This window comes from Sturnira hondurensis, unplaced genomic scaffold (assembly GCF_014824575.4).
Source record: "Sturnira hondurensis isolate 20B ecotype Veracruz unplaced genomic scaffold, ASM1482457v3 Scaffold0006413, whole genome shotgun sequence".
In the NCBI taxonomy this organism is placed as follows: Eukaryota; Metazoa; Chordata; class Mammalia; order Chiroptera; family Phyllostomidae; genus Sturnira; species Sturnira hondurensis.
In genome coordinates, this window is record NW_028079044.1 from 11960323 (window position 1) to 11986954 (window position 26632).

The following is a 26632-nucleotide window of genomic DNA, read 5'->3' on the forward strand; positions in this document are numbered from 1 at the left end:
TATGGTTCTAAGCGTAACCTGTCAAGAATATTAGTGCTACTTGGAAATGTTTGGGATTCCCTATGGAGGCAGCAGTACATTCTTTTTTTTTTTTTAGATTTTATTTATTTTTAGAGAGAGGGAAAGGGAAGGAAGGAGAGAAACATCAATGTGTGGTTGCCTTTCACATGCCCCCTTCTGGGGACCTGGCCCTCAACCCAGGCATGTTCCCTGGCGGGGAATTGAACCAGTGACCCTTTGGTTCGCAGTCTGGTGTTCAGTCCACTGAGCCACACCATCCAGGGCTGCAGTACATTCTTTAATATAGAGTAGTGGGTTAGGAGCATGGACTCTGGTGCCAAACTGTCTCATTTTGCATCTCACTCCCCACTTCCCACTTGAGTCACCTTTGTAAAAAGCTTCTTAACCTCTCTATGCCTCAGTTTCTTCATTTGTGAAATAGGGATCATTTTATCTAATCAGAGCGTGAACCGGGGCATATAAGATGAGAATGGCACCTAGTGTTGTGGGCAGTGCAACAGCACATTATCTACTTGAGGGGTTTCTGTGAACTTTAAAACAGTACATGCAAGACACTGAAAAGACAGTATATGTAAGACACTGTTTTAAGTGTCTTACATATAGTATATGCCATGCAAGTATTTGCTACTCTTCTTTTAAAAAACCCCTCAATGATGGTTAGTCTTTCGAGGATGAGTTGTCCTTGGGAATGGTCGAGTTAAATTGCAACCTTGATGAATATGGCAGGCCAAACCAGTAGTAATATTGTTGGTCTTAAGTGAAATATATGGTTTTCAAAATAATGACTGCATTTTTTTGTAATTTATAATTTGTTGCCATTCAGTCCTTTCTCACCTTCATTCTTAGTAGTCTTACGTAAACTCTTAAAAATATTTGCTAATGAGTCTTTTGTGACTGATCAGTTCTTTAAATATATAAAGATGCAATTAAGAGTTAAAGATAAAGATCATGACTTTAAAAAACTGTATTTCTCTGTGTTATGTCATGTTCTTTTCTAACCCACTAGATGTACATTTTTACCTTTACTCTGGATTTTCACATTTCTTTTTACTAATGGAAAAGTTTTTCCTTAACTGCTGAGAACCTTTAAACATTTTAATTCTTCAAATAGTTGCCCAATTTTCTTCTTTAAAATTTTTTATTGGCATATAATATTGTATTAGTTTAAGGTATACAACATAATGATTTGCTATGTATATCTATTGCACAATGATTACAATGTTGGGTTAACATCCATCCACCTCACAGTTCCATTTTTTCTTGTGATGAAAATTACTTTCTTTTTAAAAAAAATTTATTGGGCCCTGGCTGGCATAGCTCAGTGGATTGAGCACGAGCCTACAAACCACACAATCGCGGTTCGATTCCCAGTCAGGGCACATGCCTGAGTTGCAGGCCGGTTCCTTGCAGGCTAACTACCAGCAGGGGACGCACAAAAGGCAACCATACATTGATGTTTCTCTCCCTTGCTCCTTCCCCTCTAAAAATAAATAAGTAAATTAAATCTTTTAAAAAAAATAAATAAATAAAATAAAAGAAATTTATTGATTTTAGAGAGAAGGGAGGGGGTAGAGACAGACAGACACACAGGTAGACCAAAAGACAGGCACTTTGATTTGTTGTTCCACTTATTTATGCATTTATTGGTTGCTCTGACTGGAGGTCAAACTCATAGCCTTAGTGTATTGGGATGACGCTCTAGCCAACTGAGCTATTTAGCCTGTGCCTCTTGTCACAACTTTCAAATATACAATATAGTATTGTTAACTATAGTCACCATGCTGTACTTATTTATAAGATAAATAAGTTCCCCAGAACTTATTTATCTTATAACTGGAAGTTTGTACCTTTGATTACCTTTATCCATCCCCAACCCTCTGCTTCTGACAGCTATCATCAATCTGCTCTGTATTTGAGTTTGTTTTTTTAAGATTCCACATATAAGTGAGATCATACATACGATATTTGTCTTTCTCTGACTTTTTTCACTTAGCATAATGCCCTTAGGCCCCATTTATGTTGTCACAAATGGCAGGATTTACTTTTTAATGAATGAGTAATATACCATTGTATAAATATATCACATTTTTAAAAATCCATGTATCTGTTGGTGGGCTCTTTAGGTTGTTTCCATGTCTTAACTACTGTAAATAATGCTGCAGCGAACATGGCAGGAGTGGGGTTGCAGATATCTTTTCAAGGTAGTAATTTTGTTTCCTTTGGGTATATATTCAGAAATGGAATATGTATGGTATGGTAGTTATATTTTTTTAATTGTGAAGAAACTTCCATATTGTAGTTTCTATAGTGCCTATACCAGTTTATTACCAACAACAGTGTGTCATGGTTCCTTTTTTTTTTCATTGTTTCAAACACTTAGGTATTGCCTTAGGTATTTATCAGGGTGGGGCAATCCTCTGCCCTGTGTGTGGCATTGTCTTTGGGGGAGAGATCAGAGAGGGAGGGAGCAGTGCTGGTTGCTGGGCTCCCCCACTGCTTTCTGTTACTTCCTTCACTTCCACAAGCAGATTGTGCCCTTTCAGGTGTTGATTCCCAGGTGGGTGGGTTTGTGTACATTCTGGGACTCCTTGGTCCTCTCCAAAGGACTCTCCTTTGAGACTGGGAGTTTCTCCTCTACTGCAACTCCCACAGATATTTTACAGCTAGAGGTTTTGAGTCTAGTTTTCCACGCTGAAAGCCCGGATTTCATGGTCTTGCTCATGTTGTTCTACCTGGCTTGTGTGTGCACAAATGTGGGATCCCTGGTTAGCCAGGCCCCATCTCACCTGCGCAGTGCGAAGTCCTCTCTGCCCCTCCTACCAGTCTGGATGAATGTTTCTTTAACTCCATTGTTGTTGGAGTTCCATGCAGTTTGATTTTGTCAGTTCTGTTGTTTTTTTGTTTTTAAATTGGTTATTATCCTTTTTTTTCAGTTGTTTAAAGAAGTGAAGTGTTTCTACCTATGCCTCCATCTTGGCCAGAACTCCAGAAATCCTGTTTCTATTAGGAGTCGTTTTCTACCTTTGCTTCCCCCACTCCAAGCCTTGGGCAACCTAGGGCAACTCCAATCTACTTTTGTTTCTGTGGATTTGTCTATCATGGGCATTTCATGTAAAGGATATTATATAATAATGGCCTTCTTTATCTGGTTTTTTTCACTTCACATATGATTTCTAGGTTCATCCATGTTGTAACATATACCAGTAGGTCATTTCTTTTTGTGACTGTATAATATTCCTTTTATGGTCATACCACATTGGTTATTCCTTCATCAGTTGATGGACATTCCACTTGTTTTTATTCTTTTGGTTATTATGGATAATGCTTTGAACATTTATGTATACATGAAGTTTTTGGGTGTATACCTAGGAGTGAAATTACTGGATCACATGGTAACTCTATGCTTAACTTTAGAGGAACTGCCAGACTGTTTGCCACGGCAGCTATACCATTTTATAATCCCACCAGCACTAATTTCATATCTTTGTCAATATATATTCTGTGTTGATGGCATTTTATTGTTCAATAACATACTTTTCACTTGTTTTTTTAAAGCCTTTGTAATTTTAGACTTTATCTACTGTCTTATTGGTATAGTAGATGAGAATTCAGCTGTTGTAACAACTTCCCTAAAACACACTTACCTCATTCCCTTTTCTCATTCTTCCCATTCTTTAATCAGAGTTAGATCAGAATTCGTTATGACTTAGCATTATTTGCAGCTGAGCCCTGTAGTATTATGATGATATTTCTTTCCCTTTGACTTTTTTGTGTTAATTGCTATTTTATTTTTTTGCCTTTTCTATTTGTCTATTATTCTTCTTCTTAATTTTTTTCTTAGCCTCCGATAATCTTCTCTATACAGTTAAACACTGGTGATTCATCAGTTCCTGTTACCCATGGAGCCCTCGGGGTCCTGCTCCACCTTGGAATGGTTTCCTTCCAGGCCTGCAGTGTAGGTGACATATTGAGACTTTTCTTTTTACTGTCATCTTGGTCAGGTAGTTCTGACTAATCTTTGGATAGTTCTTAATTTCTTGCCTTTTCTCTCCCTTTGAATATCTCTATTATTTATTTTTATTTTTTATCTTCCACGGAGGGCATTTTTTCTATCACTTTTTATAGAGAGAGAGTGGGGGAGTGAGAGGGAGGAAGAGGGACAGGGATGAAAGAGACATCTGTGTGAGTGAGAAACATTGATCTGTTGCCTTCACTCTTGCACCCCTATCTGGAATTGAACCTGCAACCTGAGTATGTGCCCTGACTGGGAATTCAACCTGTGACCCTTGGATCTATGGGAAGATGCTCCAACCAACTGAGCCACACTGGGCTGTTCCTTTTTTTTAGATTTGGAAAATTTCCTCAACTTTATCTTCCAACTTTTCAATTTTTGCTTTTCTAAATTAAAAAAATTACAATTTCCAGAATGCTTTCTTGTTCTTTAAGTATTCCTTTTATGTTTTCATTGGTACAATAGCTTTTATATTTGTGCTAATATTAGTGATAATGTCTTTGACCTTTCAAATTCTTTTTTTCTCTTTCAGCCACTTGTCTTTTATATTAGAAGCTTTCCTCATGTGGTCCTTCTGGTCTATTGACATTTAAGAGGGTGACTGTATGAAGCTGTTTGGAAGCTCTGTGCCTACCCAAGGGATGGTCACTAACATTATTTGAGAATTTGCTGAAAGGCACTGAACTAAATAAGCATTTTTCTTAAATCATCTTAACTGATTTATGTATTGATCCTATGAGGTTCTAATTTTACAGATGAGGAACCTCTTGAGGTTTAGATGATACAACCAGAAAAAGAGGAACCAGATTCAAACATGGATATGTCTGCCTTCATGATTCTTTTATTCATAATATTCTGTTTCCTTGCCTCCTTACCATCCCAGTAAATGCTTCATGAATACTAGGAAGCCTCTGGAGAACCTTAAAGTCAGATAGGAGCAAGACAGGCACATGTAATCACCTAAACACACAATTGAAGCAATTACAGAAATGTGTTGAGAGGAAATGATGAAAATGATTATTTAGGAGGGCTGGGGAATAGTCTGAGTGATGTGTTTTTTTTTCTAACTTCGGTTCCAGGAAGCCAAGTACATCACTTGGGAATATTGAGGATACGTGAGGCTTATTACAACAGAACTAGGGAAAAATTAGTAAATAATATGCTTAGTTAAAAGAAATATTACGAGTGATTCTATAAAATACAGAAAGTGGAAAGTATTGTTTAGGAATATGTATGTGTGTGTGTGTATTTATTGATAGCCTGTCAGGAAGTACAGTCAGCTGAAGTCCGCCAAACTACTCTTCCTCAGTTTGAGGGGTGTTGTCCCTAAATACTGTTCTATGGGTATTAGAAATACCTGTCATCAAAAGTCCATACGCATCACCAGTGAAATATTTTTAACCAAAAGTAATCACTGTAGCAATATTTTAAATATGGTAAGAAGATGCAAACATGATTTAATAAATGTATTTTTATTTAAGCGGCAAAGATTTATATCGCTTAATAGAACTGTCCTTTCATTTTTACAGAAAAGAAATATATCCTATATATGTTAATTTAGGATATATTTAGGACAAATTATACAAAACTCGTATAATTTGTCTTCAATAATTTTTCATGTTGAATTCATTATTACAGCTTGCTAAATACCTCTTGGGAAGTAAGCATAAAGGAATAATTAACTTGAGCTACAGCAGTGATAGTACAAGAGGCAGATGTACCCACTGAAGGATAAAAATAATCACTTGAAAAGTTGTAAAGTTAGAGTATTTCTGTGATACAACAGTTTCTCCCCTTTTGTATCAATGTTCACATCAGTTCAGCATGAAATGTTCAGTTATGGCTAAAAAGAAAAAACTTGTTATTTAGTGAAGTGCCCATTCACATTAACTTTAGGTATTTTGAGCTTTTTCTCAATGTAAGCATATCCTAGATTCTGTGGTGAGAGGAATATGTCTAAGGGCTTCTGGTTCTTTAATTTTAATTTAGGAAAAGCTCAAAGGCTTAAATATTAATTATTAAATTTGGAGGTATAACTGTTTTATCTTTAGAAACATTGATTTCGCATAAATGAAAACCAATAGGACATAAAAAGGTTAAATTTGGTCTCAGCACTTTTCAATATAAGCTTCTATAAGACAACTACTATTTTATTATGTATGAGTGTTATTAATTTACTGAATTTTCTAGCATGTTGGGGAGTTACTGCCCAGACACCCAGAAATTCAAGTAGCTTAATCCAATCAAAGTTTATTTCTTCCCCACTTCTCTGCCTAGAGGAGGTATTCCAGGTTAGTTGTCCTTTCATGACCTTTTAGCTGATGACTCTGCCCTCTGCATTCTAGAATCCTCTCCTGTAAAATCAACTGCTGTGGGGAAGGCAAAGTCCTTTATTATCCATTTTACTCCAGAAGCGACACAAATCACCTCTCACATTCCAGGGGTGTATCAGGTGGCCCCATGTCAATGCGTGGTGGTGGTGGTGTGGGGTGGGGATGAGGGACTTCTTGGAACACTTCCAGGATTAACATTATGCTTTGGACAAGGAGCATTAATATTTGGTTGTAGGTTTAATTCTGTACTAAAACTATAACTTCCTTCTTTGTGATGTTGTTCAAATTTATTAATAATAGCTACTGCTAGATTGCCAGAAGATAGGGGGCAAGTGATTCCTGGCCTCAAATTCTGTACCCTATTCCTGAATTTCTCATTTCGTTTTAAACCACCAAAATATTTAACCAATTAAAGCCATTTAACCTTACAGTCTTTGAACCATAGTGTTTTAGAACTAGCTGAGGTTTTAGTGCAACCTCTTCATTTGATAAATTAAGGAAACACACTCAGAGAAATGGAGAGGCATTCCTAAAGTCACTTAGGCCAGAACCAGGAAGAACAAGTTTTCTAACCTCCTCTTTGGTACTGTCATCTTAGAAGCCTCTTCTTTTACAAATTCATATCTGCTAAATTAACACAAATTGTTTCTCCAGATTTCTTTCCTTTTAATACCCTCCAAGATTCCCTGGGGGAAGGCGAATTTTAATTGATGTAGAAAAGAATGAATGATCTGAAGAGCCTTTGTCATGTTGTTACTGTTTGGGCTGTAATGGAGCACGTGCGGACTTTGCATACCCAGGGAAGAATGGCTCTGGAATTGGAGGGCCTGCAAACCTAGCGGGAAAGATGCCAAAGTCAAGTGGGGCTTGTTGTGCCTAGGGCCCGCTTGGACTTTGGGAAACATCTCTATTGACTTAAGATAAAAAATATATCTGCTGTACATTTATTGTTTTAGAAGACAGATGAACTCAGCTGCCTGAGAGTTATTTAAATCCAGCAAAATTTAAAAAATTAAATTATTTCACTCACTCTAGTCATATTTAATTCCAAACTTAAAAGTATTATTTTACTTTAAATAACTTCCCTCACAACACATTTAAATAACTCACCCGCATAAAGGAATATAAATTAATTGCGGAAAATACAGAAAAGTATATTCTTAAAATGACATGTAATTTTATTTGTAGTAGTAACCACAGTTAGCATTTTGAGATATTTCCTCCTGGTGTATATAGAAAAAAATTATGATTGATATAAATAAGCTTAACATGCTGTCCCAAGTGTTGTCCCATGCTAGTAAATGTTCTTAGAAGATATTTTTAATGGCTCTATAATATTCTATTAGACAGATGTAGTGTAATTAGTCACTCATCTTTTGTTGGACTTGGTAAAGTATTGTAAATTATAGTTCCCTTTTTTACACATGTAAATTAAGTAATCTCAGCAGTTGGGCAGGATTTGTTGTTTTGTTTTGTTTTGATTTTGTCTGTGCATATTTCCTGATATGTATAGATCTATATAGATCTGTATCCTTCACCATATAAGATCTTTTTGTTTTCTCCACATTTCCCAAGGTTGTGCCTGCACTAGGGTAGTTGACTGAGTTTTTTGTCTCCCCACTAGATTGTCTTCTTTCATCTTTGTATTTTGTCACCCTGTAAAAATTTTTGTGAGTTTACTTGAGCCAAACTGACAACAGTTGCTGGGAAGCAAAAACTCAACAGATAGAGAAAATGCTCCAGGAAATGGCAGCTTTTGCACCTTATTTTATACATTACAATCAAAAGAAAAGACATGAGTTGCATGAAGTCCACTGGTGATAGATTAGGAAGGTGGGGAGAACATAAAGGTGTGGGGGGGGGATTTATACAATCCTAGACTTCTAGGATTGGATAAAAAATAAAATGATAGACACATACTTCTTTTTCAGGGATGGGTACAGGATAGTTAATAGTCAATAATTAACACTCTAACAATAACAAGGAGTGGATTTGTGGTCTTCCTGTAGTGCAGTGTCTGTGCTTTGAGGGGTCAGAGAAAGGAAATCTGACGTTCCATAGGTATGTTATTGTAAATGCATACAGACAACAGACAGGCTCAACTAAGGTAAAGATTCACTTTTGTCAGGGAAGATTCTAGCCTAGGACATGATTGCTTGCCATGACCTGCTTTTAGTGAGAAACTTTTAATGTCAGACCATCCTATGTGGTTACTTAAGGTCTCTGAGTGTGTAGGGCTGCCATGCAGGCTCCCCGAGCTTGTTGGTGTTAGTAGGTGGCCCCATTTCATCCATAGTGTCTATCCATTACTCAGCACGGTGCCAGGAACATAACAGGCATCCAATAAAGTATTTGGTGTATGTATTATGATTCTGGAAAGTAATGAAACTGGTTCTCACCTGACAGTTTTAGATTTTTTTTTTAGTCTCACCTTATGTATGTAACACACATGAGAGTGGAAAAGAGTAAAGGAGTCTAAATTTAAGCCAGAAATGTTTTTTCTTTATAGTTATCTTTATACATAGTAGCTCATGAGTGACAATGGGGAGGGTACAACATTTAGCTGCAGACCAAAGAAAGATACAAATTATTGCTTTTATAATCTGATTCATTGAAATACATGCATCTTTTCCTTTTTCCACTCCTTTTTCCTCCCCTCCTTCCTGCTCTTCTGAATTCAACATCAGAACTGTAATTTGAGATAAGTCTTGACAGATTCAATTTGTTTCTTTTTAAGGACTTTGAGGGTAGGAGAGAAGGCACTGAATTTTCATTTTTAAATGCAAAGTTTCCTTCCCCAAATAAGCCCACCAAAAGGCTTCGAATTTTCCATTGGCGTCCTTTAGGTCCATTTCACAGAAAGTGTGCTTGTGTACTCATTTTATGTGTATGTAAAGAAAATGTTTATATATGTAAATATCTCTACATAAACATATATGTATATAGTGTCTGTTTATATGTCTGTGTATGCATTTTGTGTTAGGGCTGCCTGGTCATTTAATTCAGGTAATTGGATAGAAATGTTAAATGTGTGATTGTTGAATTCTCTCTGAAACCTGAACTCTAGCAGGTTGTCTTGATATTTTTGATAGAAAGGAAGTTGTATAATGATAGATTCTTTGGTCGTTGGATAAAACTCTCACAATTACTCTGTCCCTGGCCTCTCGGGAATACCTAAGTAAATATTTAATGGTTCTTTTCTAGTACATCACAGATGCATAAAATATTAATTGTGGTAAGTGAATTATATGGTTATTGGGACTCTTCTATTGAGAACAGTAACTCACATGCAGTTCTTTGCTTTAGAACATTCTGCCATGTCCCTGATAATGTAAAGGTGGATTGATTTCTAGTAAAGACATTTAAAAAAAAATGAGACACGACTTAGAATGACAAAAATGTTTAGCTGTCTCTAAAGACATTCTCAAATGAGTAATTTACATCCTATTTACATTCCTGGAACTTCAGGTGCATAGGTTAGGAGAGTATCTTTTCTGATTGTTTAGTTGTAAAAGTCTTCCCTGCCCTGAAGTACTGAGATCAGATTTAGTTGAGGGGAGGGAGGTGTTGAGAAGCTGAGTGAGAAGGGGCAGCAGTGCAGGCGGCTCTAGGACAGTGTTGTGAAGGGGAGACACCATCACTGCCCTCGCAACTAATGCTTTGCTAGTGTTCAAGTCAGGAGATGTGGGGATGTCTCACCACATCCTATAAGACGGGGGTCCTCAACCTTGGCTGATCATTAGAATCACCTGTGGAACTTAAAAAATCTGCACACCGGACCAATTAAATCAGATTCTCTGGAGTCAGATTCTCTAGGCATCAGTATTTTTTAAAGCTTCCCGGGAGGTTCCAGTGCACAGCCGAAGTGAGAGTACCTGCAAAGCTCAAATAAGCTGCAGAGAGGCTGTTTTATATAGGCAGTGGCTTTAGTTGGACATCATAAATTATAATTGGGAATTCCTGGGTGATACTTAAATTTTATTCAGTAGCAAATGGTCATTGCCTCAACCTATACCAGATTCTTTTTGGTTGCTGGGAATACAAAGATAAATAAGATATGGTTGATAAGGGAGCACAATCTAGTGGAGGAGATAGAAATAATAACATAATATTGTACGGGACATATTAAATATTAAAATAGGTGTATCTCGGGTATTACTGAAAATACAGTGGAAGAAGCAGTAAGTTAATTCAGGCTAAGGTTTGGGATAAGGAAGGGGTAGAAATTAAATCAGAAATGGCCAGGGTTTCACAGAGGAAGGGATGAATTAAGAGCTTATCAGGTAGAAGAGGGGAGGGGGAAGAGGAAGTTAAAAAAGGTTATAACATGCAAAGATGTGAAGAAATTGGATGAATAAGTGTTCCAGGATTGGTTGAAAAGCAAGTTGTCTATGAGATATGTGCAGGTTATACTTTTAGAAAGGTAGATGAGAGTCAGGTGGTGAAGTGTCCTAACTATAAACCATGTGTAGGATGTAGACGTTATCCTGCATGCCACCTGTCACAGGGTTAAGTGCATAGTGGCTCAGGATAGACCATCTTAAAGAGTGAAGCTAGTCAGGTGTGAAACAGTCATTAGTGTTGGAGGTTCTAGTAATCCGGACAGCATGGACCTTGTTTAAAGGCTTTTATAAAGTTTAAATTCAAACTGAAATAAAATGCAGTACTGTTTAGGTCAGATAAATCTGTCAAATTCAAACTGTAAGGGCCAGTTTGTATAGTATCTTCAGTGTAAGAGCCTTGTTTAAGATAATAAAGAAGGAAAAACTGTAAGATTTTGTAGAATTTCTAAAGTACTGTAGAAATACAACGAAGAGGTGATGTTGGGTTGGCCATGAGAGCATAGTGAAAAGGTTGGTGTGGTAATCTAGGTAAAATGTTCCAGTAACCCACCAGTGCTTCCCAACAGGGTAACTTATACTTGTTGGCTGCTCAGTCCCTCTGCTGTTAAGTGGTCAGCACTGGTCCATGCCATACTGCTCCCAGCTTTACTGTCATTTGTCTTATTCTACTTCTCTGTGTGTTGATAAGGCTTTGTTTTTCATTTTCAGGTTTTGTTTCTCCATTGGTACAGATTCTTAGGTTAACACTCTCATGTTTCATAGAAACTTTCTTCTATTTCACCTGTAATTTACCACTTCTGCATCTCTACTGTTCCCAACATCTTCCTCTGGGAAGACTCACCAAAGCAGGCTACTGATTTTAGTTTACAGTTGTTATTGATTGACACTGCTTAGGAACTGAGTTTAGTCTTGGACAGAGAACCGAGACTATTTATACCATGTTGGTTATTGTCAGAATCAGAAACATTGTGCATTTGTTTAGATGGATCCTTAGCCAAATAGTTTCATTATTGGAATTTTCTTCCTTTTTTTTTTTGGTCTATCCATTCTTCAGGTCTGACCAGCTAAAATGAACAATCATTAACATTTTACCATATTTTTGTTGCTTCTTGCATGATACTCTCTCCCATATTTAGCTGGGATCTATACATTGTAGACTCTTAGTCTATATCTAAAACTATTTCTTAAAGGGTAATTGAACTAGTATAGAACTAGAGAGTGGCAGCTATTTTCCCTTAGCAACTTGAAGATCATTAGCTTCATTGTCTTTTGGGCTCTATTGTTGCTAATGAGAAGTTGCTGTCAGTATAATTATTCCTTTGTGGGTGATTTATCTTTTGTTTTTATGATTTTTCTCTTTATTCTTGCTGTCCTGTGGTTTGATTGCTAGGGTTTTATGATTTTTCTCTTTATTCTTGCTGTCCTGTGGTTTGATTGCTAGGTGTATATATATATATATATATATATAGAGAGAGAGAGAGAGAGAGAGAGAGAGAGAGAGACTTATTTTGCAGGGGGTGTTGAGCTTTTATTGAATTATAATTGGATTATAAAAGGGTAGGGGGCATTGCTGTTGTCAGGCCCCTCGGCTGTTGGGGGTGTTGTAATATGAGGTGAGGTTTCGATTGGTTTTGCATAAGCTGTAGTTTGCTCCAATTTTATCTTCTGCCTGTAGCTGGAAAGACTGCCATGAATCACGTGAAAAATCAAGGTACCAGGCCATTTTTCCAAGGGGCTCTTACTGGCTTCGAAAGTCAATCTTAATTCTTTAAGGCTTTTGGGTGACATCCAGAGTCCAGGAATGACTCTTTCAATTGTGACATTCCAGACAAAGACCTGGTTAATAAAGTCACATTTGGAAACTGGCCATGTGGGAGTGAGGAGGAGGCTGTCCACAGAGTCCAGAGAGATAGAAAAGGATTAGAATCCTCTATCCAGACCTCACAGAGGCAGGGTAAGGTGGTTAGCTCCAGGCAAGCTTCTGCTGCCCACTGCTCCCCTAGTCACAAGTCTCAGGAGACAGAGGAGAGGGAGAAATAGAGAATGTCCCCGTACGGGCCACTGAAATGTTAGGGTAGTCAGTAATGTGGGCTGTGGAAGAATTCACAAAGAGAAAGAAGAGTAGAGAGTATTTGATAATACTTATTTTAGTATTTTTATAACTTTATTTCTGTGCTATATTCTGGGTCAGTTCTTCCATAATATTTTTCGTTGTGTAACTCTCTCTTCAGACAGGTGCATTGGTGAATCACTGGGTAAGGAGCTTATGGCTGGTGTCCTTTTATATATGTAAGGTATATATTTAATTAAATGAAATAGGAGGAGAGGTCATCTTTTCATAGTGAGGGATTCCAGGGTAAAATAAAGGGGGTACAGGAGGTGGCGAAGGTCACCAAAGGAGCCTGTCATTCATTTCTTTTTAAAAAGCTTTTATCTAAGATTTTTTAAAATAAAAATTTAAAGAAAATAACTGGTAATTGTAGTCTAGGTGTTTTTTCCCTGAGCACTAAAGAGAACTTAGTTATATTAGCTGAAAATGTAAGGCTTTTTTTTTGTTGGTGGCGGTATTTGCTTTTTACTTTATATTATTGGCAGATAACGAAGAGAGTTCTGAAAATTAGAAAACCTGTATTTCAGTCTTGATTCTGCCAGAGCTTTTGATTAGTTATTTAACTTTGCCATTTTAAGCTTATAAAATAGGAATGATATTATATATTGTGCCTATTTTCAGTACTATATTGTTTTTATGAAGATAATTGAGTTGATTGATTATAAAAATGTTGAAAACCATAGCATTGTTCGTAAGAATTAGAAGTGTCAAAATAATATAACTCAGAGATCTAAATTATTTTTATTTTCTCCAAATTAAAGTAAAAAATGTGTTAGAAGTATAGTATTAAGTTTTGGAGAAGATATATATGTGCTTTTCTTTTTAAAATAGTCACCAGTTCTAAGTATTTTTATTTTACATGGTTTGTTCTACTAAATTAATTTGTTAAAGTATCTTAAGAAATGTGACTGAAATATTAGTCATTTAAATTAGATCACAATTGTATTCAACATCTACTGTATTGAGTAATTTATTTGAATAAGCTTTATTGTAAGAGTAACTGCTCCATACAGTCTAAAGCAAATGATGTTTTTGTCCTTTTAAATGTACTAGAACCAAATTTTACATTGATTTGATTTAAATTAACAAATTATATTTAATATCTTTTTTGTTTGGCAGGCAACCAGATAAACTGGTGGTGGTTTGGACAAGAAGAAGCCGAAGGAAGTCTTCTAAGGTTAGTCGGTTTCTAAATTTATTAAAATATTCAATATCAAGTCAGATTAGTAAGCTTCTCTGGCCCTTGTGTCACATATTTTAAAATATTACTGGATATTGTGGGTTATTTCTTATGTAATCTAGTATGGAGTCTAGTGAAATGATTGACTAGGCACTGCGATCTTGTTGTTACTACAGTTCTTAAAATGGGAACCAGGTGCCTGAGTTTTTGGTCTTGGATTTGGTAGCCTTGAGTAAGTAGTTATCTGACTTTGCTGTACTAGGATGTCATGAATTAAATAGGTACTGCTTACAAAATCGTACCTGGGCATAATTTATTCAGAATCCAAGAGGATGAAGGTAGGGCACACTTAAGGAAAAGGGAGTCATCTGAATCCATCGCTGGGTGGCAGAAGAGAAGGACTGGTTTTTTCAGAGGCTGGAGTTTTTTGTACCGATAGCTTTGTGGGGAGTAGAATAAAAAGATGTTCAATGGCAGTTGTATAGATATTTTAAACAGCGTATTTCATAGGTAAGTAAATTTGAGTATATTATTACAAGCACACAGTGACTACAGGCACATTTTGGATGGTGATTTTCTACAAGTAGATCTATGTGAATTAAATTTCAGAATTTAAAGAAAATTTTAAGGGCATCTTCTCATTTTATTTTTATTGAACTAAAATTTACATATAGTATAATGCATAGATGCTAATTATATGATTTAGTAAGTTTTGATTTTTATATGTAATTGTGTAATTACTGTTCCTATCAAGATATAGACTGTTTTCATCAGTATGTTGTTGAGGTTTTTTTGTGTTGTTTTATATGTAGGCAGTTTTTTTTATTGCTTAGAAGTATTCAATTATGTACATATACTGCAATTTAATTATTTATAGTATCCCTATTGATGAACATTTGCTCATTTCCAGTGAATATTGTGAATACTCACTATTACGAATACAGCTGCTGTATATATTACTACTGTACAAGTATTTTGGGGGACAAATGTTTTTGTTTCTCTTGGGCATCAGATATCTAGGAATGGAATCACTGGGTAATAGTGTAGATAAATTTTTGACCTTTAAATGTCATCCCACCAGCATTATAGAAAAAATTCAGTTGATTAATAGCAAGAATGGCATCTTCTTCAAAGCATACACTTATAGCTTTGGGGCATTTTATTTTGGACCTGGAATATTTTGTTATTTATTTACATATGGGCTCTGAAAATAGACTTTACGGTATTCTGTCAGTTTTGCTGATTGGACTTAAGCTTTGTGGAAAGGAACAAAATAAGATCATCTACTAAGTAAAATAGATAAATATGACTACAACTGTAAACATTAGAAATAGTCCCTAAATGTATTTGGCTATCAACAGAAAGTGATTTCCCTTTTAATAATTAGATACCAACTATTAAGAAAATTATGAAACATAGTGAAATACTTTAGGTTATAGGGCAACTCAGAATGCTTATGTTTGAGGTTAAACACACTTTTTATTTAGTTGCATTTTTAAAAGTCAGTCAAATAGTTTTTATTTTAGGTCTAGATTCTTTTTTTATATTTTATAAAATATCAATTGACTCCATATGGTGAAATACAAATGTGAAATGTAAAAGTGAGGCTACAGGTTAGTTTTTCTTAGAATGCAGTATTTTCTAGAAAGAATTATTTCTTGGACTTATTTTCCAGTTATGCTTTTAATATTTTAAATAATTTCTGTATATTTTAGAATCATTGTGTTTTGTCTTGAAACATGGTGCAGGTGCACTTCTTTAGAAAAGTTAATGACACCGCACATGTGTTAAGCTTATTACAGCATATGCATAGTATGTTTGTGTGTGTGTATGTGTGTATAAAAAGCTGACCTATAAATTGTCTGCAACAGCTAAATAAGCACATAAAAATCAGTTCCAGAAGCTGTGGAGGAAATGATTATATTACTGTAAAAATTAAGTAAATACAATTTTTTGAATTTTGAAAAACTGAAGATTCATGACATTTTGGAATTCTTAAAAAATAACAACCCTTCTTCCTAGCTATTTTTTAAAAATTAGCTATCAGTATATTAAATTCAAAGAGTAGAATCATTGTTTTCTTCCTTGAGTCTATCGTTTTCTAACATTTTTCCTTTAAAATATGTTATTTGCTACTAAGTCCCACTGAAATCACTTAGGGGATAAAGTTCTTTGCAACAACTATCCAGAAAATATTCTAGTTTTTCATTTTAAATATGTTTTTGAAAAGAGTTTGGGCCACTCAGTTATCATTTTTGTAATCATCTGTATAGCTTCCTATTTATCTTTCCTAATTCTGAATGTATCTACTATTTTTTCTATTGGTGGATTGAAATTTTTCATTGACACCCAGGTAACTATCAGATTAGACAGTAAAATATTAAGACACATTGCATTATTAATTTAAAGTGTAGTTCGCAGTTTATTGCTCACTTTTTTTGAGTGCATGTGTATTTTATAGCCAAATATACAAAGAGCTCATTGAATACTTTTCTATTGAGAAAATAATTGTCATCACTAATTGGCACAATATGCAGCTTCCCCTCCTCATCTTAAGTCATAGCATTTATAATAAAGATGATCAGGCTGCAGTTGATTTGTATATGCTTAAATAAACTATTTTTCAGTAGAGTAGGTGGTAATGTGAAGCAAGGCAATTATGTTAGACCAGAAAAATTATGGCAGAGTAGTCTATGTCTTAACTCCAGCATATGAAGTATAAATTTAAGCTCACAGAGAGATGGGAGAATTCCAAAGGGGAACCAGAGCTCAAAGTCCTCATTAGCTTTTTGATGGTGTTACTGCCTTTACTTCCTTGCTCTGTGGTTGTGCTATAGCTTTTACGATGCATTATGATATCAGGAGGAGACTGTTACAGTTGTAGAACTTTACCTTATAGTGGTGGTGTTGGCAGCTCTAAGATAATTTTATATGTGACATCCTAAGTTTTAGGTATATGCAGTTTTAAAAATTGAAAATTATCAACTTAACAACTATATGACAATTACAAATTTTCATTGAAATATTTTGATTTTATAGGAACAGAAATAATAAAATGAGTGCTTACTCTGTTTAGTTCTATATAAGGTACAAATCTTTTAGGTAAAGTATGACATGAAATAATTAGAAAATAAGCATTCTATTGGGTAAGTACCCCAAATTGAGAAATGTTGCCTTTTTTCCTAGGTCTGCTTTGGCAAGACGACAAAGGATCTGTAACGTTATTAAAGAGTGAGAAAAATTGTATAAGGGGAACTGGATAATTTCAACCATTATTTGTACTAGGATACTGGCAAATGCTTAACTTGCCTTGTATTATTACACTGAGGAGTAAAAGCTGTACCTGTGTTTTTGTGCCTTGTTATTTTATAGGGAAATCCTTTCTGTTACCCTGAGTGGAAACTGATCAGGGCTCTTACAGTGCAGATGTTTGCCAATATGATGTACTTTATGTTAGTCAAGTTTTCATGAACCCAGATTACTGTTCCTGTGTATTTGTACAATTAGATATGTATTACCATAGCTATTTGTATATAGTTACAGTTATTAGACTTTTCATTCTTTTTCTAGCTTGGATTCTTGAATTCTGTTTGAGGTAGAAGTTGTAGTAAGCTCTTTGAAAATAGGAATGCCATTTTTTTATATTTGCCACTGTGTTCATCCTCGGTTCCTTTCCAGTAAAATTTACTGGTCTTGTTTTCTGCCCAATATATAATAATTTGTTAACATTATAAAGCTGGCATTGCTGGCAACTGATGTTGTTACATTGTCCTCACTTAGGTTGTACAGTCTCTGGAAGGAATATCAGAAAGCCAGAGCTCTAACTTAGTTGGACATTTTTCACTGGTGAGAGAGATGATGGATAGAACAATGAGAAAAATGGCAGCACACTGCCAACTTGGGAACTAGCACCCTTCCATCTGCTTTTATTAACAAAAAAAGATTTTAGTTAAATCAGATTGTATTTTTGTTTGTTCAGCAGTTGAATTACCATTTGCTGATTCAAGACTGAGGATTGAAAGAGGTCATTTAAGAGAACCAGCATTAGGAGACCTGAGGAAATTATCTGAAAACACCATCTTTTTTTGAAAAGTAGTTCCTTTTTAAAAAAAGTAGTTCCTTTTTTATTGTATTTTTTCCCATTACCATTTATCCCCCTCATATCCTCTTCTACTTCCATCCCCACCCCCACCCTCTGCATTCACAACCCTTGTCCATGTCCATGAACTCCTTTTCTTTTTTGCTTTATCTTTTCACCCACCAGTCCCCCTGAAAACACCATCTCCTAATTGCTCAGTTCTTCTCCATACCCTGCTTTCCCCATTTTTGATCTGTGTCGTACATATAAATGTTAAGACCTTAGGGATAGAAGACTATTTTCTTGAATTACTGTGTAAGTCAAGGGTAGAGCTGGGCATGATGTTGGTTGGATGAAGAACTCTGAACTTGGAAATCATGGAGTCTGATTCTTCTACTGATGACTAGTGTGGGTCCAGGCAAGCCATTTACTCTTTGGTTGCTTTATCTTTCTTATCTGGACTTGAATTAAATCTTCTAATTTATCTTCAGGTGTAAAATTCTTTTATGGTCTTTTTTAATGAGGAATTTTTCAAAGACTTATCCTTTCCTCTCTGGTTAGTAAGAAAAATTGTTATTCTGCTCTTTCTTCTTATGTTTCTGTTGTATGGGGAAGCTATGAAAATATAAATGTGGAAAGTTTGAAGAGACCAGAGAAGTAGCCTGGTCTGCCTTAACAATACATGTTAATTACAGTTGTCACCAGTCTTCAAAATTAAGTGTGTAGAGTATGCTGAGTGGAGTTTTGATTAAGGATTGTCTAAGGTGGGCAGAAATTTATTTTTCAAAATGGATATTGTTTACTTTGTGGAGTTTTTGTTATAAGACTATCAACAGGTATAGAAGTAGGCAGAGCAATGAACAGATGAATCTCTGGAAATGTTTTTTAATCAACAAAACTGAGATTTTTTTTTTTTTACCTTTGGCTGTGGTGTACCAATATGGTGAGTCTCTACTTCCCCTTTCCTCACCTCAAGTTTTGTGATTGGGGCATTGGAGAGAATAGAGGGTGAATTATTGACAATTTTCAAGTTTGAGTGGGAGAATGCTGCTAAACTTGTATCTTCTGCTGGTATTTTAACTAACAAGATCTGATAAGACTTGCATGGATGTAAGTTTCTGTGATTTTGACTCCTTCTCAGTTCTATTTCCTGGGTTCAGATCTAATTTCTGCCACTTACTTGCTGTGTGATCTTGGGCAAGTCTGTGCCCTTGCTATCCTCATCTGTTAAGTCTGTTCCCTCACATGTGTCTGCACTCACACACTCTTAACTTCTTTCCTGCTGTGGAAGAATGAATGGTCTGCACTCCCAGCAAAGGCGGGTCTGCTCCTTTCCTACGGTTCGGGATGTTATTCTAAGTGGAGTGGGGGTGGGAGGAGTTTGAGGAGGGTGTAGGGGAGATAAAAGGTTAAGGAAGGAGGCTTGACTTGGGCTGGTGAACACACAGTACAGTGTACAGATGATGTACTGTGGAATTATTTACCTGAAACCTGTGTAATTGTATTAAACACTGTCATTTCAGTACATTTGATAAAAAGGACATTACTCTGGCAATTATTTCTGTTCTGCATCATTAAATTTTCCTTCTTAAGTGGATTTTTCCCATCAGCATATTTTTCTCTTAATGAAAGTTTCTCTCTGACACACTTTCTCCCACCAGTACCGACCAGCTTCTCTTTTCTCTTTCAGCAAAACACCTCAGAGGAGTTGAGTTTATTTGCTATCTTCAGTTTCTCTCCTCCTGTTCTTTCTTGAACCCAGGCATGTGCCTCATCATTCTACTAAAACTTCTCTTGTGAAGTTAGTAATAGCTCTACTTTGTTAAACCCAGTGGTTATTTTTCAGGCCTCATCTTATAAACTATCAGTAACATTTGGCACAGGTGATTGTTCTTTCCTCTTTGAAATGTTTTCTTCACCAGACTTTCAGAAAACCAACAGTTCTCTGATTTTCCTTCTGCTTTACTGATTCCTTCTCATTTCCTTGACCTGTTAGTGTTGTGCTCCAAGGTTCAGTGCTTGAGCCTTCATATTCTTTATCTGTACTCACTTCCTTGGCATCACATCTACTCTTAAGCTGCAAGTACCAGCTGTGTGTTAATGATTGCCACATTTACAGCTCCAGGTACATATATCTAGCTGCCTGTTTGAACACCTGTACTTGACTATCTAATACAGGGGTGTCAAACTCATTTTCACCACATCAGCCTCGCGGTTGCCTTTAAAGGGCCAAATGTAATTTCAACTCTTTAACAGTTAAGGAGTAGTTACATTTATACATTCCTAAAATTATTTCGGCCCTTTGAAGCCAACTGCAAGGCTGATGTGGCCCCCTGTGAAAATGAGTTTGACACCCTCAATCTAATAGGTACCTCACATTTAATGTGTGTAAAACTGAGTTCCCTGTCTTCCCAAACTTGTTCTTCTTGCAGTCTTGCTTATATGTTAGTAGGCATTTTTTTCTTTTACTTGCTCAAGCACAAAAGCCTTAGAATAGCCTTGTCTGTTTTCTTTCTCCCATACAACTGGACAGCAAATCTTGTTGATTCTGTTTGAAAAACATAAAAATACCTTAAGAATCTAGCCAGTTTGTACCATCTTTCCACCATGCCACCCCAAGTCACTGTCAGCTCTCCCCTGGTTTATTGCAGTAATTTCTTGGTCTTTCTGTCCTTCTCTTATGCCTGGAGTCTATTTTTGATACGTTAACTGGATTGAGTCTCTTATACCATAATTTAAATCATCATTTCTCTGCTTAAAACCTTTGAATGGCTTCCTTTCTCCCTAAGATTGCAAGCCAAAATCTTTGCAATAGCCTCCCAGAGCACTGTATGACATGGGCCCTCCGTTATTTCTCCGATGTTGTCTCTGCTGCTCTCCGCTTTGATGACTGTGCTCCAGCCACATTGGTCTCCTTGTGATCTAACTGCCTCAGCACCTCCCAGTTGCTGTACCTTCTCCCTGGAAAGTTGTTCTCATGTATTTACATATCTGATTCTTTCACCTTTTTTAGGGCATTCTCTGAAGTGTTACCTTCTCAATGACACTTTCTCTGACTACCCTATTGAAAATTGTTACTTTCTTTTTCTCCCCTTCACCTTTCTTCCCTATATCTATTCCCTACATCCATAGCACTTACCTCTGCTTAACATATTATATATTTTCCTTAATTATTTTGTCTGTCTCTCTCTCCTACTATACTGTGAACTCCACTGAAGCAGATTGCTTTTTTTTTTTTTTTAAACTACTGAGGTGTTTAGATGGTGCTTGGCAGGTATTATCAGTGAATGAGTGAGTGAATGAGGGAGTCAGTGAGTGAATGAATGGTAGTAGCTACCTCATAGGGTTCATAGGCAGATTAAATGAGTTAAACATAAGTGCATTCCAAATAGTGACTGACATAAAGGAAGTACTCTGTAAGCTGTTAGGTTTTATTGTCACCTTCATGGAATGTCCATGGACAGTCTTGCAGCCCATAGAGATAAAGCCTTATTTGAGATGTCTTGGCATACCTAATCTTCCATCACCTTTGGCTGGAAATTCCACCACAAAGGAAGAACTATAGTGGTAACTCCCAAATTTGTGGGGGGATTCCTTAGGGAACCTTGATAAGCAAGATTTACAAGGGAAAAATATCTTTAAAATTATAAGTACCAGAAATACTAATTACAAAAACTGCTTTTCTTTTTTTACCTGTCCTAAACAAATATTGGGAGTATAATGGGAAATGAAATGAATTTAAATGCAAGCATACAATTACTTTCTCCTTTTGTTTTTCCTTCTTTAATCATTTTTATTATTCTATTATAGTTGTCTCAATTTTTCCCCCTTTGCCCTCCTCCACCCATCCCACTCTCTCATCCCGCTGCTCTGTTTTTCCTTTTGACAAGTGAATTTGCCTTTAAGTTTTCTGATCACAAGAATAATTTTAAAAATATGTTTCCTAATAAGATTTTTTTTCCTAATAAGATTTTTATCCAATCACAAATAGTAGCTTTTGAAAACACGAAACACCTCAGTTTTGCATATTCTTTTGTCTGTGGGTGGGATAGAGGGTGAAGGTTTGTTTAAAGATGTCATCTGTAGCTATCATGTGATATAACTGTCATGGCCCAGGTTTAATGCTTGAAAAGTTTTATTTAATAAGTTATTTTTGTTTCAGGGAGACCACAGATCTGAATTGATAACTAAGTAGACTCAATACATTTTTGTAAATTATTAACATTGCATTTCCTGTACTTCATATTGAAGCCATTATTTTTATTCTGGTAGGCTCATAGCTGGCAACCTGGAATAAAAAATCCATATCGTGGTGTTGTAGTGTGGCCTGTACCTGAAAATATTGAAATCACTGTGACACTTTTTAAGGTAAGTTTCATTTTTATAAGTTAAATAATTTATTATATAATCGTGGTTCTAAATCACAGAATATTTCAATATTCATTGTTCCATACATTTGGGTCCAACCTAGTGCCTTAGTGTGCATTATTTTTAGGGATATAGCAGTTTATTAACCGTGCAAGGGTAGCAGAGTATTTCATGGTCTATAAAGTCAGAATAATTTTGTAGCTCTTTTGAACTTGTTATAATTAGGTTTCATTGGAATATTTCTTTTACTACTTCCTATGTTCCATCCACAAGAAACTTTAAAGTGCTTTTTCTATGGAAAGTTAAAGATTGTGGAATTCTGCCCTGGCTGGTGTAGCTCAGTGGATTGAGCACAGACCTGTGAACCAAAGGATCATGGTTCAGTTCCCAGCCAGGGCACATGCCTGGGTTGCAGGCCAGTTCCCAGCAGGGAATGCATGAGAGGCAACCATGCATTGATACTTCTCTCCCTCTCTCCTTCCATTCCCCTCTAAAGATAAATAAAAAATATCTTTAAAAAAAAGATTGTGGAATTCTTAGTTCTGAATCTCATTTTGTTGGCCTTGTTTGACTAGTAACAAGATACACCTTAAAATTATGCCCTGGCTGGTGTGTCTCAGTGGATTGAGTGCCAGCCTGTGAACCAAAAGTTCCCTGGTTCAATTCCCAGTTAGGGCACCTGCCTGGATTGTGGGCCAGGTCCCTGGTGGGGGTACACAGGAGAGGAAACCACACATTGATGTTTCTCTCCCTTTCTTTCTCCCTCTCTTCCCATCTGTCTAAAAATAAATAAATAAAATCTCTAAAGAAATTTAAAAATAATATAATAAAATAATAGTTACTATTAAAAAAAATTAGCATTTGGCCCTGGCTGGCGTAGCTCAGTGGATTGAGCATGGGCTGCAAACCAAGAGGTTGCAGGTTCGTTTTCCAGTCAGAGCACATTCCTGGGTTGTGGGCCAGGTCCCCAGTGGGGGCCATCTGAGAGGCAGCCACACATTGATGTTTCTCTCTCTCTCTTTCTCCCTCCCTTCCCCTCTCTAAAAATAAATAAATAAAATCTTTAAAGAAAAAGAATCACACACATAAAAAATTAGCATTTGATAGCTATGTTAGTGATGTTAGTAGTAGAAGAAAGTTTTAAATTGCTATTTGGTAAATATTTTGTTGATATAAATATTTTGTAAATACTGTAGCTTAAAAGCAAAATTCTAGTTGTAAATTCAAAGTATAAATTCAAAAACAGAGGTGTATGCCTACCAGCCTAGTTTCCGTGCATGTTTTTTTCCTTAAAAGTCTTCCATGTTTCTTGAAACACTATAATGTATTTTTTGCACATAGGGTTAAGCACTGGGATATTTACTTTCCTAACAAACTCCTTATCTCCTTCAAAAAAATGATGGCGACAACTGTGTCTCAGTTTTAGCTTCTTTGGAAATGTTAAAATTAGAAAGTGAATGCTTTATTTCTTCTTTCAATCATTCCGATTATATTGAAGTTACTTTTGCAGAAGGACATCTCATTAAGCATAATTTAGTTACATAAAGTTTGTGAAAATCCACTAAGTATTTAAGGACATTAAATTTAAGTAGAGAAATGTTATATGGCTTAGAGTGTGAAATCTCTGTGTAAAAAAGTTTCTTTTGATTTTGTGACCCATTATATTAATTCGTTCAGGAACTACTGTAGAGGTCAAGAGAACAAAATAATATGATGAATGTTAACGTACTAACCCATGAATGGAATACTAGTTTTAAATGCTCTGTTTCATGTATTATGTTTTTCAAAACATTCTTAATATTTTATGTATGTTTTATACTTTTGATATTACTGTTATTGGCATTATTGTAACATTACTTGATTATGCTAATCATGTAAATACCATACTTGGTTTGTCTAGGGAGAAATAAAGGGTAAGACAGTAGCTACAGTTCCTTTTATTCAGGAGTGCCAGAACTATCCCGTTGCCTTTCAGATGGCTGTCTTAAAAGTCTGTTATTAAACCCCTGTAATCCATATTTTTCCTACTGGGATGATGCAAGTAAGCTTAGAAGTTTACTATGAGACCTTTGGAATATTTCGTTTAATTCTCGCAGCAACCCTAAGTTTCTGTGATTATTTCTGGTGTTCTGCTAAGGCAACTGAGACTAGAAAAGAAGGAAACTTGTGCAGACACACTGTGATTTAGCCCTGTTCTTTATTCTACATTTTACTGCCTGTTCTGTAATAAAAAACAACTGTGAGTGTAGATTGCAATAAAAGATCTCTGATATTCTTGAATAAGATTTTTAAGTAATCTCTTGATTGTTTTGATTTAATTTGTTGTTTTTATTGGTAAAGCAAATGAATGGACATAGTTACACAACTTTTTAAAAAACAGGATGCTACAGAAAAACAGGGTTAGAATAGAGCTGACAAACATGTGTTTGGGGAAAGGATATCACTGAGTGATTCTGAGCTGAAAGTGGCTGTTGAAATATGTTACCTGGAAGATTAGGAGATAAGTGGTGTTTTCAAGTACTGATGAGAATGTTCAGCATATTCTTATCACTGAACTTTTATAACTTTGAGTATTATATTATAGTTTGTTGGGAAAAAAGCCCCAAATACCTCTTCCTCCCTAGTTTACTGTATCACTTGTGCTGAGGCAATCTTGTGACCATTTAAAATATTTAGAGAATATTTTCAACCAATACTCTTTTAAATCTTTCTGACTCCCCCATCCTACCAAATTATAATAGAAAAGAGAAAAGTAAAACAAGAAAAACAAATTTTTATTCTTTCATGATGATTTTTGGAATTTGTTTTTGAACGTCATTGAAACTATTTAAGTAGAAAACTTTTCACATTCTCCCCCTTTTTACTTTAATAAAATCTTCACAATTCACTTAATCTTGAAACTTGGAAATAGGAAGGGACTATTTTAAATCATTTTTGCCTGAAGTACAGTATTCACAGAGGTATGCTCATACACAAGGTGCATTTTAAAGAAGTTATCAGTGTTTTGTCTTTCTGTGATTTAACTGTAAATCAATTGGTTCAGCTTGCATGCTTCTTTTTGAAATTTGAATTAGACTGAAAATCGATGTTTCTATTAAGTGAATAAAAAGTCTTTCAGGGTTTTGAGAAGGAAAAAGACTCTGTAAGCCATTTCCAATTTTTCTCTTTACTGCAGTGGTAGGAAAGGGGACTCTAAAGCTGTGATTTTCAACTTTTTTCGTCTTATGGCATACACAAACTAATTACTAAAATTCTGAGGTATGCAAAAAATATATTTTTTGCTGATCTGACAAAAATATATGTATAATTTTGATTCATTCACATTGGATGGCCATTGTGTTGGCTGTTGTCATTTTTTGAAAATTTGAGAATCTAAGGGAAGGAGGTCAATGGCTTTAACTAGTCAGATATTGCATGTTTTGAAAATCCTTGCAACACACTGGCTGAAAATCACTGCTCTAGGGGGTAGAGAGTAGGATACAAAGAAGACTTAATTGATTTGAGCTGAAAGCGATCTTTGTTACAAATGTTTTTTTCTAGTAAATAGTTACTTGTGTAGGTATTCCATTTTGAAGTGTCTTAAAAATGAACATTATTGTTCTGTTTTACATGTTTTTATTGACTTTGCCCCATCACATTGTTCCTTGTTCTTATTGAAATTGTTCTTTTAAGAATGATAACATCATTGATATTTAAAAGTAATGTTTCATATGCTTTGAGAATTAATGTGTACTATGTAAGGCACTCTTCAATATTTGTCAATTTATAAGATATGTATTTATTAATCCATTCATTAAATATTCTTGAGAATCTGCTGTGTGGCTGGTACTGTTCTAGGTGCTGGGGATGTGGTGGGCAAACTGAACCAACGCTGTGGCTGAAATTAAGGCAGATCCCATACTGTAATGTAGTTTTAATACCTATTAGTTGTTCACTGTGGGACAGCACGTCTTTCAGGTCTCAGTTTTGTGTACTGTTAAAGGGGAATAAAAATAGCACCTACTTTTTAAGTTCTTATGATGATTAAAACAGCACAGTAATGGGGGCAGAATGTGTGCTGAGTAAGTATTTTGTTTTCTTATTAATTGTGCTAGCTGAGCTACAACTAGGCTGCATTCCTCAACAAAATGAAGGGGAAGGGCAGGTAGGAAGGGTGAGCTTTGTGTCACACTTTATTACGTGGTCTC

At 35.7% G+C, this 26632-nt stretch overlaps 1 protein-coding gene across 1 annotated transcript in view; it reads left to right on the forward strand.

The window, feature by feature from the left end:
- Positions 1-26632, forward strand: part of EHBP1 (EH domain binding protein 1) — a 361085-nt gene that overhangs the window by 35384 nt on the left and 299069 nt on the right. The window contains exons 3-4 of the mRNA XM_037049039.1: positions 13939-13996; positions 22350-22445. Of these exons, the coding sequence (XP_036904934.1) occupies positions 13939-13996; positions 22350-22445 (154 nt within the window). The remainder of the gene's footprint in view (positions 1-13938; positions 13997-22349; positions 22446-26632) is intronic.